General features: G+C 35.9%; 1 protein-coding gene across 1 annotated transcript; it reads left to right on the top strand.

Moving 5' to 3' along the window:
• The first annotated feature begins 121 nt into the window (after positions 1 to 121).
• Positions 122 to 14,093, top strand: LOC126767769 (RB1-inducible coiled-coil protein 1). The gene is made up of 7 exons (XM_050485390.1): positions 122 to 233; positions 429 to 946; positions 8,494 to 10,332; positions 10,395 to 11,998; positions 12,101 to 12,368; positions 12,466 to 12,571; positions 12,638 to 14,093. Exons 3-7 carry the CDS (start codon positions 8,812 to 8,814, stop codon positions 13,279 to 13,281), a joined length of 4,143 nt encoding a protein of 1,380 aa, XP_050341347.1. The 5' UTR covers positions 122 to 233; positions 429 to 946; positions 8,494 to 8,811; the 3' UTR covers positions 13,282 to 14,093.
• The last annotated feature ends 318 nt before the right edge of the window (positions 14,094 to 14,411 follow it).

Genomic DNA, 14,411 nt, shown 5'->3' with positions numbered 1-14,411 from the left:
ATGCATCCCTGTATCTTTTTGGAATGTTTTGCCCATTCAATACAGTCAGCCGAGTTTTATTCTCTCATCACACATTGGAAGTTGAAAAGTGCGTTGTTGTGCTAGAAATTTTTTTATACGCTCTAATTTTAAATATATGTATATTAGGAAAACCAATTCGAATTGTTTTCATAATCAAGATAAAAGTGAAATTGTTATATGATTGTGGAATAGTTATAATAGAAAAAACAAAAGTAATAAAAAAATTGAATTTAAATTAGAATAAATATAATGAATGCATATGTGTACAAGAATAGTAGTCGTATGATTTGAACAAAGCACTTCGTACAGGATACGAAAAAAGGAAACAAAATATTTGAATTTATGGTGTAATATTGCATATTGTGATATTTGCCTCCAAGTAGTCTCTATTTTGTATATACATGCAGGTTTTAAAAGCAAATTAACTATTTGAAGAAGTTATAGCATACTATAAGAGATGAAATAGAATAGTGTAAAGAATAGAAGCATATAAAAAAAGCGAAACACAGGAGAAGAGCTGGCATAAATAAAGACGAAAATACGCACATAAGGATAAAAAAGCAAACACACGCAGTGCTTTTGAACGGGGACGGGTATTAGAAATATGAAGCAAGTGATGAAACTGAAACAAAAGAACTGCAAGAAGTGAATAGCAACTACATCAATTTATTTGCTGTCCGTGATTAGAAATCGACAAAATTTTACCTTTGTTTGTAATTACAATAAAAAGAATAACAAGTTTACGGTTTTGAGATACGGTCGGATAAGCTCCATGTGATTAAAATAATTTTCTACCCATCATCACTTTTCCCGAAATCTTGTGATACAAAAGATTGAGCTGTAACAAACAAGGTCTTACTTTTGATTTGAAAATTTTGGATTTTTAATAAAGTTGATATAAATCAATCATCAAACAAATTACAGGGTAAGTAGAGCTTTCATATTGCCTTGTTATATTACCTGTTTGTATTTTCCTTTTTTGCTTTTCTTTATAAAGAATAATTTTTGATCCCTTGCTTACTTTTCTATTGAATCACGGTCCGTTTCCCTATTTACATGCACTTTATTGTTTTTGGTGCTATCTCTTTTCCACATTTGTACGTGATTGACTGCAACTGCAGCCATGCAGCAGTGTACATATGGATACACTCACCGTTGTATATACATATATAAATATAATCATATGTGAGCTAGGTGATGTTTTTGCTTACGTTTATTTACATTCAGTTGTAAGTTAAAAGGAGCAATGACGTGCATATGTATGTATGCATGTATATACTTTTGAGCGAAACAACCTTAGGTAGCCCTTTTTGTCTACTACTCGCGCTCTCGTATTAGGTAGATTAATCATTGTGGCACTTTGCACCCCCACTAACGAGGTCTGTATATTTATGTATACATTTATTCATGGTTTTACAGTATCGTTTAAAACATTTGCAAGTTATTTGAATTGTCAAACCAGTATTGAACTAAGCCAAGATTTCACCACATTACTACAACCATTCCTTTCGGAGTTTATTAATAAAACGTATTTTAGTGTTAATACAGCATCAAAGAAAATAGACAATTTCAAATTTCTATAGCGCCGAATATAATATAATATGATGTGTCTTAATACTTGTTACATGCTAATTTTTTCAGTTTAATTCAAATGTATGGCAAAGATAAAACGGTGACGAAAATAGAACTACATATGAACATGTATGGGTGTACATAATTTCACACATTTTCACCAAAGACAATGCGATTTCAATGATTTATCGATAAGTATTGTGTATAAATAGTGCAACAACAACAATACTGCATTAAATGCATTATCATCTCGACTTGCATAAAATATTTTTGGGAAATTATTGTTAATAATACTAGTATTCGAAACAGTGCAAAAATCATTATGTTGAAAAATGCAATAATCAGAGGTTAAGCAAGAGTCACAAACATTAATATATAAACTTCTAACTAATTAAAATGCTTTTTATTGAGCGAAATTCTCTAAATTAGACATAATATATAGAGTTATATATATATGTACATATAAATGATCAGGATGACGAGGCGAGTTGAATTTCGGGTGAATTTCGTAAATATCTCTTAAACTACTTAAGGTACAACAACCAAATTCGCTGGAGCAAATATTATCAGAACTACTATCGACAGTGAAAAAGGAGGAGGTAGTATTAGGGAATTTTATGGTTGAATCGGATCAATACTCCCCTTAGTACATATACATACCTAATAAAAAGATTTTTGAACTCGAAACATATATGTAAATAGACTTTATAATTACCCTCCAGTGTTCTTTCAGTGAAAACTAACTTTAGCAAGCAAATTTTAACAATGAGTCTAGAATTTCCAAAGATCCTTAAACATGCTACACTCACACGCACAGAATACACTACCTGTAAGTAGGTACAAATATAATATAGATTATCTTACTACCTACGAAAAATTATTGAAATATGTTCGATATCATTTAAGTTGTTTAGTTCAGTTCTAAGTGTTTAAAACGAATGTACATGAATATAACATATGTATATTTTTAATATTTTTAAGTTCTCAAGCTAGTGTAACCAAAGTGAATATAAAATTAAAAGCGTAGGCAAGATTTTTTTCAAGTTCAAAATATTAGTTTGTACTATATTTTTGAAATTTAGCTTTCTCATGTACATCCGTATTTTATTCAGCTAGTTTTTTAACCGTAAGTATGTGTACATAGAGAATGGCGACTCCTCCTCCACATTTCTGGCTTATCAAACTTCTTAGATGTAGAAAAATCTGGAATTTTACACCAGGCTTATGTTGATTCGGATCAAATGGGGTATGGCTCGAAACTTTAATTATTTTTTAGTGTATATTTAGGTCAGGAACGTAAGAAGTAGATATATCTTTTTTAAATTTTAACCAAAGTAACTATTTTCCAGAGAATTTTACCACATATTTCGTCTTTATTATTAGCAAAATTCCAAGTTGTAAGTTTTTAGGCCAATGTTAATTACTCCTCTTATTAAAGCTCTTATCGCTACAATTTGCTTATTTGGTGAAATTGGAGCAGAAGATTATTTTTTCCCACACTCATTATCAAGAGTTTATATACCCTGCAGGACACGAAGAGGAAAATTACGTATTTTTCTTTCAAAGAATAAAAAAAATATTCTGAGGAAAGACATGGAAATTAATTGAGGTTGAGCACTTCGTATGGTCTATTGTGATCTCTCCTATATCACATATGGGGACAAATGTCCTGCACTCTGGAAAATTTCTGAAGCTTACTGGACGCAATGAAGGTGATGTGATTCCTGTCCACTTGCTACATTGTAAACTCCCAATAGCAACTTGACGTTTCGCACTCCTCTCCTCCGTGCGGAGCTGCATAATGTCTGCCCCAACGCATTCCGGTGTTTTCGAGCTGTCAGTATACCACTGGATGATGCTACCCCTCATTAGTAGGTCGAGTGATTAATCACTCCACTGCACCTTACTGCCGAGTAACTTCAAATTTCTTTGAGCAGTTTACCTCCTTCGTAACGCCGTCGTTTGGAAGATGGAATTATGCTCCCTTTGCCATACCCCTCTGATGTTATGAGCAGCATGATATGATTCGCTTCCTGCTTGATCACTAGATGGGGCGGTGTGAGCATGGGCTTGGGCAAGTGTACATTGCACCTGAATTGCAGACGGAAGCGGGTCTTTGCAGCTTCGATAGTTTAAGACATACCAAATACTGCGTTGTTTTCGATGCCCAAGCAACCGCTCCATAAGGGACAATAGGCCTTACGATCATGGTATACAGCCACTTGATGATACCTGGCTTGCAGTCCTAAAATCTACCAGCTAGACGTCTGCATAATATGAGTGATTTGGTGCCTTTGGACAGTGTTAATTTCACATATTTATTCCACTGTAAGGTTAAGTCTAATGTGAGGCCTAGAAATTTGACTTCTTTAGGCACCTCCAACTCTGTGGACATAACTTTAATAATAAAAGATTTTAATCAAGTTATAGCGTTTCCTTAAAACTCAGTTAGAACATAATTAAATTACGTTTAAAACACAAAAGGTTAATTCAAAAAGTGTATGCGTGTTTTCATAAATCACTTAATTAATTAATTACATGTTACATGTTATTAAATTACTTTATAAAATGTGAAATCAAAGAAAGCTCATCACTTATGATTATTTTGAAAATTCCTACAGGGTATATCGTAGTAAATGTACAGCTGATCAGTTGTTGTCTCTAAAGATATGGTTTGATAGGTAAACTCGCTAATCACATTCAGACATTATTTACAACAAATACTAAAACAATATAATACACCAATGCAAAAACAATCAAGGCTCTTATTGATTTTGCTATTGCACAAAAATCATCACTTCTATAGTTTACCAATAAATAAGCACTCGAGCCAATCGTAAAATATATACGCATTTTAAAATTAGCCAGATCAGACACCTTGTCGTCACACTGCAACTCCACACCAAAGTATTCTCAATATTACAACTTCGCTCGTTACAAAAGAAGTTTTCAATCATATACGCAATTGATGTGTTTTCAATTTATACATACATATGTATATAGTACTCATGCTAAGTGCATATGCATGGTTTGGTGAAATTCACGCAATTCAAAGAAGAATAATTTTGCTACATCAGTGTTATTGACACTATTCTATATAGAGCAACAACATTTTTACACTCAAAACAAAATGCTGGCATGTGTATTAACATAGATACATATTTGCATTTCGTAAGTAGTATTTTATATGTATATGTACATTGGTGTTCACATATGGTATACGTATACTATGTGTAGATTCTTAGAGGCGCACACGCTTATTTCGTGCTCACTAATTTATTTATTATACCCTGAATAAGGTATATTAAGTTTGTCACGAAGTTTGTAACACTCAGAAGGAATCGTCGCAGACCCAATTAAGTATATACATATATAAATGATCAGTATGTCGGGCTGAGTCGATTTAGCCATGTCCGTCTGTCTGTCTGTCCATCTGTCTGTATATATACGAACTAGTCTCTCAGTTTTTAAGATATCTTTTTGAAATTTTGCAAACGTCATTTTCTCTTCAAGAAGCTGCTCATTTGTCGGAACGGCCGATTTCGAGCCACTATAACATATAGCTGCCATACAAACTGAACGATCGGAATCAAATGCTTGTATGGAAAACATTTGACAAGATATATTCACGAAATTTGGTATATGTTATTTTCTAAGGCAACAATATAATCTCCGAAGAAATTTTTCAGATCGGTTAACTATAGCATATAGCTGCCATACAAACTGAACGGTCGGAAACAAGTTCTTGTATGGAAAACTTTCACGTTTGACAAGATATATTCACGAAATTTGGTATATGTTATTTTCTAAGGCAACAATATAATCTCCGAAGAAATTTTTCAGATCGGTTAACTATAGCATATAGCTGCCATACAAACTGAACGATCGGAATCAAGTTCTTGTATGGACAACTTTCACATTTGACAAGATATATTCACGAAACTTGATACATGTTATTTTCTAAGGCAACAATGCAATCTCCGAAGAAATTTTTCAGATCGGTTAACTATAGCATATAGCTGCCATACAAACTGAACGATCGGAATCAAGTTCTTGTATGGACAACTTTCACATTTGACAAGATATGTATATTCAAGAAATTTGGTATATGTTATTTTTTAAGGCAACATTGTAATCTCTAAAAAACTTGTTTAGAACGGATTACTATAGCATATAGCTTCCATACAAACTGAACACATAGTTACTAACAGAAATGCACCTGTGAAGGGTATTTAGCTTCGGTGCAACCGAAGTTAACGTTTTTTCTTGTTCTTTGTATAAAATTGCCTTTTGCTCTTATTCTTATATTTATTTACAAGTATTTACATATGCTGCGGTTTGTAGTTGTTTTTGGCTAGCTTTTGCGTCGGACACGTGTGAGTAAAGCGCCTTAGCGGCTGCCAAAGTGTAATGGCGACGTGATGATCGAATCAACTCATTCATTGCGACGATTTCATTACGATCTACGCGTGCATTCGTACATACATGCATATGTATGTACGTATACAGAACATGGTATATATATGTATGTACATATGTGTAAATATATGTATGTATGTCTACTCATATATCTACGAACAAAATGTATTTATGTATGTGCATATGGATGTGCCTACGTATGTGTACTCACAAATGTATATTTCTCAAAATAATATTACAAAGCATATTGGCGTTTAGCTAGTTTCTCTTTGTACAGTGGTACTTCGATATGATAAACGCTTTTACAACTATTGGTTATATCTGCAAATGTATTATTTATCCCTTTTTATAAAATGCTCCCATAGCATTCTTTCAAGTAACAGATCTTCGACTACTTTAAAAAATAATTCTCTATTTATTTGTTTTTGCCGATGTTTTGCACGTCTTAAATTATTTTGCTTTTATGATTTCGTTGGAAAAATCATTTTACCCGAACTTTGCGGAAAGTAAAAAGCTCTATTAATATGTAGGTGTTTTCAATTACTAGAGTTTTTATTGTTTCGTAACAAAGTATGCATCGCAAAAATTAACAATAATTCACGCCACATAACCTATATTCCATAGTGCTGTAAGAATCAATCAAGTGTTCTAATTATAAATATGCATTTTTTAATATTGTTTTTGAAATTTTATTCCATCAAAACGCAAAGCTACTGTATTTTTTTTATTCTCATTTTTCTTCAAACCAATATGGTATATTAATTTTATTTCATTGCAATGTTTTATGCATTTTATTTGCATTAATAGCTTTATTTCCATGCGTTTACATACTATATGTACATACATACATATGTACATTCAAACACATATTTTTTAACGTCTCATAATTTTTTCTTATCTTTCTACATACAGATCTCGCTTGCTCGCCTCTAACATTATAATGTTTTTAACCTCACTGCAGACTACCTTTCTTATCATTCCGTGTCTTTGCGCTGTTATGTGTCTAAATTTTTTCCAATTTAATTATAATTATGATATTTAGATTTGCGTGTTTTGTTGCTGATTTAATTTCAATATTTATTGCAGCACATACAGTTTTTGCTTTTATTTTATTTCATGTTTTCGAGAGTTGTTGTTTTTGTACATACATACAAAGCCACATAAATATTGCTTTGAGTTGATATACATAAATGTAATGTTTAATTATTGTGATTACTATTGTTAGAAATTGTTAGTGCTTTGACTTGGAAAAAAAGATACATATGTCTGTTAAAGTGAAGTGCAATATATTGAGGATAAGGCAACATTTAAGAGATACTCCCTGACGGTTAAACTCCACTATATTACATCCAATTGTTCCATCTCATCTTATAATAACCATTGTCAACGCCAATAGTTCATGATTAGATAACTTTTATTTGTGTAATGTGGCGTATGAGTAACATTATTCAAATAATTAAACAAGATGTAAGCCAAAGCTTAGTCACAATATATGTATAAAACGCACTTCTAGCAGACCAGCTACTTGCGTATTGATGCCTCGTTCATTGCTTCAACATATATCTTTTATCATTTTGTATTGACTTTTAGTGCGTTGCAATTTTTAGCATGGATAAAAATATCAAGCAAAGAATTTGTCCCAAATTTTATATTTCTAACCAAATTTCCTGTGCGGATTCGTTACGAATGTTGGAAAAGGCTTACGGTGATTAAAAACACTAAGTGGTACAAAGCCTTCAAAGACGGTCGAGAGATCGTTGAAAACATGCCTCGTTCTAGACGACCTTCGACCTCTTCAACTGATGAAAATATTAAAAAAGTGAAGAATATGGTGCTTGAAAATCGTCAGCCAACTGTTAGAGGGTTCGCAAGAGAGCTCGACTCTCTCGCTAGTTCGTTCGAATGATTTTGGTGGATATTTTGGGTGTGAAACGCGTTCATGCTCGACTCCAAACTTTGGTTCAAACACGCAAATAATACCATCGATCAATGATGATCATGTGATCTTTTTTTGTTCCCCAAACGGAAATTGTCGCTCCGTGGAACTATTTTTCATTGCTTATGAAAAGTGTTTCGAGAACTGGAAAAATCGTTGGCATAAGTGTATTACATGTGGAGGGGTTTACTTTGAAGGCGACAATATAGAAAGTTTTCAAGAAAAAAAGGAAAAGGATTTTTAGGAGTTGCTTAGAATCTGTAAACCTCAAACCCATTGTGAACTCAAAAAGCTTTTGGTACCACATTTGGCCAATTTTTTACCCAACTTTGAAAAAATCAAAGAAGCTTGAAGATAATATCGTTTATATTGGGCATTAGTTACACTCCGGTTTTAAACCCATAGTCTCTTTTCGTTTTCGTTTTTTCGTTTTTTGCCTCCCTGTAAATTATACTGCTCTAGTGAATATACATATATATATGTATATGTATTTGAAAAACATTATTTCATAAATCATTTCTTTTGTTCCTATTTTTATTTTTCAGGTTAAATTTCAATCAATTGGCAACAGCCTTTATATGTTTGCTAAAAGCAGCAAGTTTGCTACGCTGATAGCCACCGCTTACATTAACATCACCGGCAAAGAAGCGCACAGCAACTACTCTTGAAGCCCTGGCATCGACCTTTGTTTAATCTCTTACACTTTATTGTAGTTAAGACTTCTGTTAACTTCTTGCAAAAGGATTAACTTATTAATAAAAAAACAAGTAATAACTTTTTGTAGCACTGCCAATAGCTAGGATCAATACATACACACAACCCTACATTTCGCACGCAACCGAAAGTTTCCGAATAAATTCGCGATGTTGTACGTGTTCCATGTCGATATGGGACGGATGATGTCCTTTGACATGGCAGTGGCATTGTCTTCGGTCGAGAATCTGAAAGATACCATTGAACGAATGCACGGCATACCGGCTGTGAATATTGTGCTATTGGTAAGCGGTGGCGAGATGTTGACACCGTCCACACAGGTCTCTTATTATTCGGCTGGTACCGACACGAATCCAATTTATATGTTTTTAACGGGAGACCCACGCACGCCGCCGCCATTGCCAGCGAACGAGCCGGATCGGGACTTGGGGGAACAAGTAGAGCGTTGCAAGCAGTTGCAACCGATCTATTCTTCCGTAGAGAAACGTGCTCAATTAGCACTGAAAATGTTTGAGTATGCTCGAGATGAGGAAATGCTTTGCGAGCGTCTAGTACATGACCAACATTTACAACAGCAAGGCTGGTCGGCTGTTGTGGCCAACATGGAAGATCTGATCGATGAGTTTCGGTTGCGTTTCACAAATTTTTCAACTGCTTTCGATCGTCACCTGGAAAGGCGAGATGGTTATCTAGAACTTTTGCACAATTTCAACGATGATCTAATCATGTTGGGGCGAATTCCTATTTTGCCGGGTCTAATGTCTTTGGCTGAGGAAGATTTCCATGGCTTCGATGAATTTCTTGATCCAGATGAAGTATTCTCGCGCTCTCAATCCACACAAAAGTCGGTGCTAGTGGCAGGTGGCGTGCCTACACAACAAACTAGGAGTAATGAGCAAATAGAAAAAATAAGCGGTCACATTGCCAATGTCGATGATAAAAATTCGACGACAGTGATTAAGAAAGCGAAAATGGGCACAGAATTAGCAGGGAAACCGGCAACAACGACTGACACAACGACCTCTCCAGTGGCAGCTGTTAATCCACACAGTTCATCTAGCAGCAGCTCTCGTCCAACATTAAATCTTTTGCAGTGGATTACATCCAAGGAAAATCAGAATAGATTACAAATTATGTGCGATGAATGCATTCAAGGTCTTGGCACATTCGACAAAGATGTTTACGCTCAGTTGAAAAACGAAGTTCAGCACATTTTAAAACAAGCTGAGCAGCCCGATGTTAGAGAGATTAAGGGCCTCGGCGATCGGTTGTGCAGACTAGAGGAATTCAGGTATAAGATCAAACGCTTATTACAAGATCAAAGAGAATTGTGCACCGCTTTCCAACAAAACCAAAGTAGGGCCAACGATTTAAATGATCCATCAATATTGCCAGATCTTTGCGCTTCACATCAGTCTCAGCTAGCGGTTATGGTTACAAATCATCAAAAAGTTCGCGAAATTCGTCGGATTATTTCTAAAGCTAAAGATGAGCTTGGTGTAAATCTGCACATGCGACTGACTCGAATTGTGCATGTGGAGAATAGCATGAGTGAGTTTGATAATCGCCTACTATTTTATCTGCGTTGTTTACGTCGTGCCGAACGGCATATACAGATTATCGAACAAATACACCAGGCGCCTTGTATATATGTGGCTGCAGTTACAGAGGTAAGTAGCTACAAATGAAATGCTATGTAACTGATAAATGTTAATCTTATATTATCTTTCAGGTGGTCCGGCGTAAAATATTTTCCGGCGAGTTCCGCCTTTGGGCCACTAAACTTGCAGAGGACTTCGAAATAATCCACAACGAAGAAATAAGGAGGCGACAACAGTTCAACGACAATTTTGATGGTCATTTCTTGAATAAATTATTTCCCGGTATGAACGACATGCCGCCTGCATTTGCCAATGAAACACCAATAATCTTTGATGCTCGTTTGCCTAACATAACGAAATCAGACATTGATATGTTGTCCTCACATCTGCCAGATTTGGCACCAGAGATAAAGTTGCCCGATATGGGACCTGTGATAAATTTTTTTGTCTCACGTTCGGGTCCCCATCAGAAGGAACGAATGGAAGAGTTGTTGCGCCAGCAAGAGGAAACAGTTATAGGCACATCGGCTGAAGCGGAGGAGGGTAGCAATGCGTTGAGTACCGGTGAAAAACCGCTAGTGCCCCAAAGGCTCGCAGAGTTGCAGAAGACCGGCGATGGCTGTGAAGGATCCGAAACAGATACGGAAAACGAGTTCGAAAAACTGACTGCAACGCAATCGACCGCACCAATGCTTGTCACGACAGCCACATCCACAATAAACGTTGAGACCGTTGCCCGCAGTGCCGCCACTTCCTTGTTATTGACGCAAAACGCCGAGACCCTCACCGATGAAACGGAATCGTCTACCCGTGCTGAGGTAGAGCGTTTGCGAAGCATATTAAGCGCTATGTATAAACTATCGTCGGAATGTATACGTTTGTCACGTGCCGATTTGGAACACTGCCGCACAGGAGTTGCATCCTACCGCGAAGACTTGCAATCCGAACTTCAAATGCTTCATGATCAGTGGAATCTGATCCGCATGCAAAGTGAGCAGCGCGAACAATTAATGCTTCAAACACAAGAGTTGTTGAATGAAACAACACAGCAGCGTGAAGGCGAGATTGCCGCTTTGCGACAGAAACTTTACGAAGCGGAACTGCTACAGCCGCAGCTGGAGGAATTGAAAGAAAAACTCTCTTCTAATGAACTGGAGCAGCAACGTGCAGTGGCAGCAGCTCGTGAAGAACTTTTACACGAGCATAAATCTGAAATAGAATCCCTACGCTGCCGTTATAAACTCATGACCTCCATGGAGCTATCGCCGTCCGAAACAAGTCTCGAAAAGTTGGAACGACCACCATCCAACATCGACCAGAACACAATAGATCGTAGTGAACACGAGTCGATTATAGCCCAATTACGTGCCACCTTAGAAGCTGAAAAGGAGAAGGCCATCGCTGCCGCTTTAGATGTGGAGCGCGCCATTTGGCAAACAAAATTCAATTTAAACTCAGAATCTGTGATTGGCAATGTGAACATATTGAAGGAGATGCTCGAGGAGAAAGACCGACAGCTAGATTTGGTGCGCAAGCAGAATCTTTTACTAACTAAAGAGATCTATCAGCTAAAACTGCGGATTGATTCTCTCACGAACGAGGAGGGCAATAGCTGGCTTAAAGAAAAGATAGAGTATTTGAATCGAGATAAAAATCGCTTGGAGGAGGAGCTAACCATTGAGAAGGAGCGCTCGAAGCGCTTAGAAATGGAAACTTCTTTCGCTGCTTTAAAGGCGTAAGTAAAAATGTCGCATATTGATTTATATTAAATATTTTTTGATGTTGTGTGGTAATTATTAATAATTATGGCGTTTTATCTGTTATATTATTTTTGCAGTTCTAGTCATAAATATTTGCTGTTAGACTCTTGCAATAAAGGTGATGTGGTTTTCGTCGTGTGGAGCATGCGTCACAGTCAGTATATGGTTGTCCAGGACTCTCCAATTCTATATTTCGTCCACGGAGACTGTCTGTCAGCTATGAATTTGCGCATGCCGGCCACACCGTCTCCAAGTGAAAATGCAATAGTGGAAAATACGCTCCTACCGGTGCCTTACTATGCAATTGGGCGTGTCATCGATAGAGAGTATTGTCAGGCTAAGAAAGTAAGCTATTTCATATAATAAATTGGATTTAAACATCATTCCGCAACACAGCGCATATGCTAATTCGAATATTTTACCATTTTATATGATCTGTAAGGATGAAAACCGTTATCGTGTTTCTAAAGGCACAAGGTTCTATCGCATAAAACTCATGCCATTGTCGAGCATGCCACATTTGGCTGGACGTCGGGAAAAAATCGAATGTAAATAAAGATACACATATTTTTTTGTGAATTTCCATTATAAAAAATGTATTTCTACTTTTACAGCATCATTCTGCGCATCTACGACAACGTCATTTTCACAATGTGACACGAGCACTGACAACGAAACCACTGCATTGCTGCCCAGTGGTTGTAAAGCGCTTGTGCCGGTGAGCGGTTGTAATCCAGCCTCGCCAACCCTGCGTCAACCTCAATTTTCGCCCAATATTAGTACCATTGAGGAGAGCATTACAGCGACAACGACAACAGCACCCACAAAAGATGTGGTTGATTTCACCACAGCTGTTACCAAAATCGAAGCTACTGCGGAAGCAATGGTCCGATCAGGACACATGGATGATAGCGATAATCCAGTTGCGACAACATCGGGTGAACGTTGTCGCTACACTAGTTTTAGTATAGAAGATGAAACGGAAAATTTGCCTACCTTAACCAGCACACCAACGTCTATAAGATCTATGCCTTCTCAACAATTAATGCTACAGACTGTGATAACAGAGCAACCGACGTCATCGGGCAAACAAAATGTTATACCAATAATAACGGACCCGTGCATAGAGGCTGCAGACGTTAGTGGTTGCTCGGCCGATTTAAAGAATGCATCCTTCGCCACCGCCTGCAGCGAAGATTCGGATGAATATCGCTCATTGGAACACAAGGATGATGCGGACTTTGCTGTTTCTGAATAGTGATTTCTTATTCTTCACGCCGATAATAACGTAAATCATACGTTTGACACACAAATGCAACAAAAACAAAACGAAGTCCCTTTTCATATATTAACCGTAATAATTAAGATAAATTCGTGTTATGCAATATATGTAATATTCAGATGAGAAATGAGAAGATGTGAAGGGTTAATAAGGACAAAACTATCAAACAAAAAATTAGTATGTGTTTATTAAAAATAATAATAATAAATAAATTTCACTTTAGCTTATATTTAAAATAGTTGTAAAATCGTATGAATTAGTTATAATGGTATTAAACTATACATGAATTCCACTCTGAATAACCCAAAATAAGCACTCCAATAATCAATTGGTCGGGTTAGAGTATAATAAAACACGGTACACAAATTACCCGAACGAATTGACAAAGCTATCCTACACTCAGCGAGATAAAAAGGAGCGTGACACAATTAGATTTAACTGCATACATAAGCATATATATGTACATATATTTTTTATTCCTTAACTTACTGCAAAAAAGCTTGAAATTTGCACTTTAAAGATAGTTATAATATTCTTTCTTAAACAAAAATGGTAAATTTGAAAATGTGCTAAAAATTAAACAACAAAATAAGTAAAATTGTGAAAATTACCGAATAAAAATTAAGCATTGGTTTGATTACTAAATGGGGAAAACTGTTCTCGAAAATACCCCAAATATGTGTTATGTTGCTTTTTATCAGCAAATGATAAAAAAAAATATAAAAAATAATAGTTTTAATTAACAAAATGCGTATTTTAAAGTAATAAAACGAGAAACAAATCATAAACACTTCTCTTATTTCGACAACATCATAAGAAACCCGTTAAAGTCATAGAAGCTCATACCGAATGATGTTGGGCTGAGTCCGTTGATGAGTTCTCGATATTAAATTTAAAGTCAAACTTTACTTATATTACTGTTCTCACTAATAACACCACACAGTTCATGTGATTCCCTGCAACAAAACATAGTTTTCTTTCTTATTTGGGCTTCCGTATCATATCTTATCACGCATTCTTTACATACCGGTTTCGCCGACCTTTTTGGGTCAAATTCCTATTGATGGATATTGAGTTGAACATAGATTACCAATACAGCTAAAGGT

The sequence above is a fragment of the Bactrocera neohumeralis genome, chromosome 2 (genome assembly GCF_024586455.1).
Source record: "Bactrocera neohumeralis isolate Rockhampton chromosome 2, APGP_CSIRO_Bneo_wtdbg2-racon-allhic-juicebox.fasta_v2, whole genome shotgun sequence".
In the NCBI taxonomy this organism is placed as follows: domain Eukaryota; kingdom Metazoa; phylum Arthropoda; class Insecta; order Diptera; family Tephritidae; genus Bactrocera; species Bactrocera neohumeralis.
The sequence above is the reverse complement of the archived record's forward strand: the minus strand, read 5'-3'. Positions and strand labels throughout refer to the sequence as shown.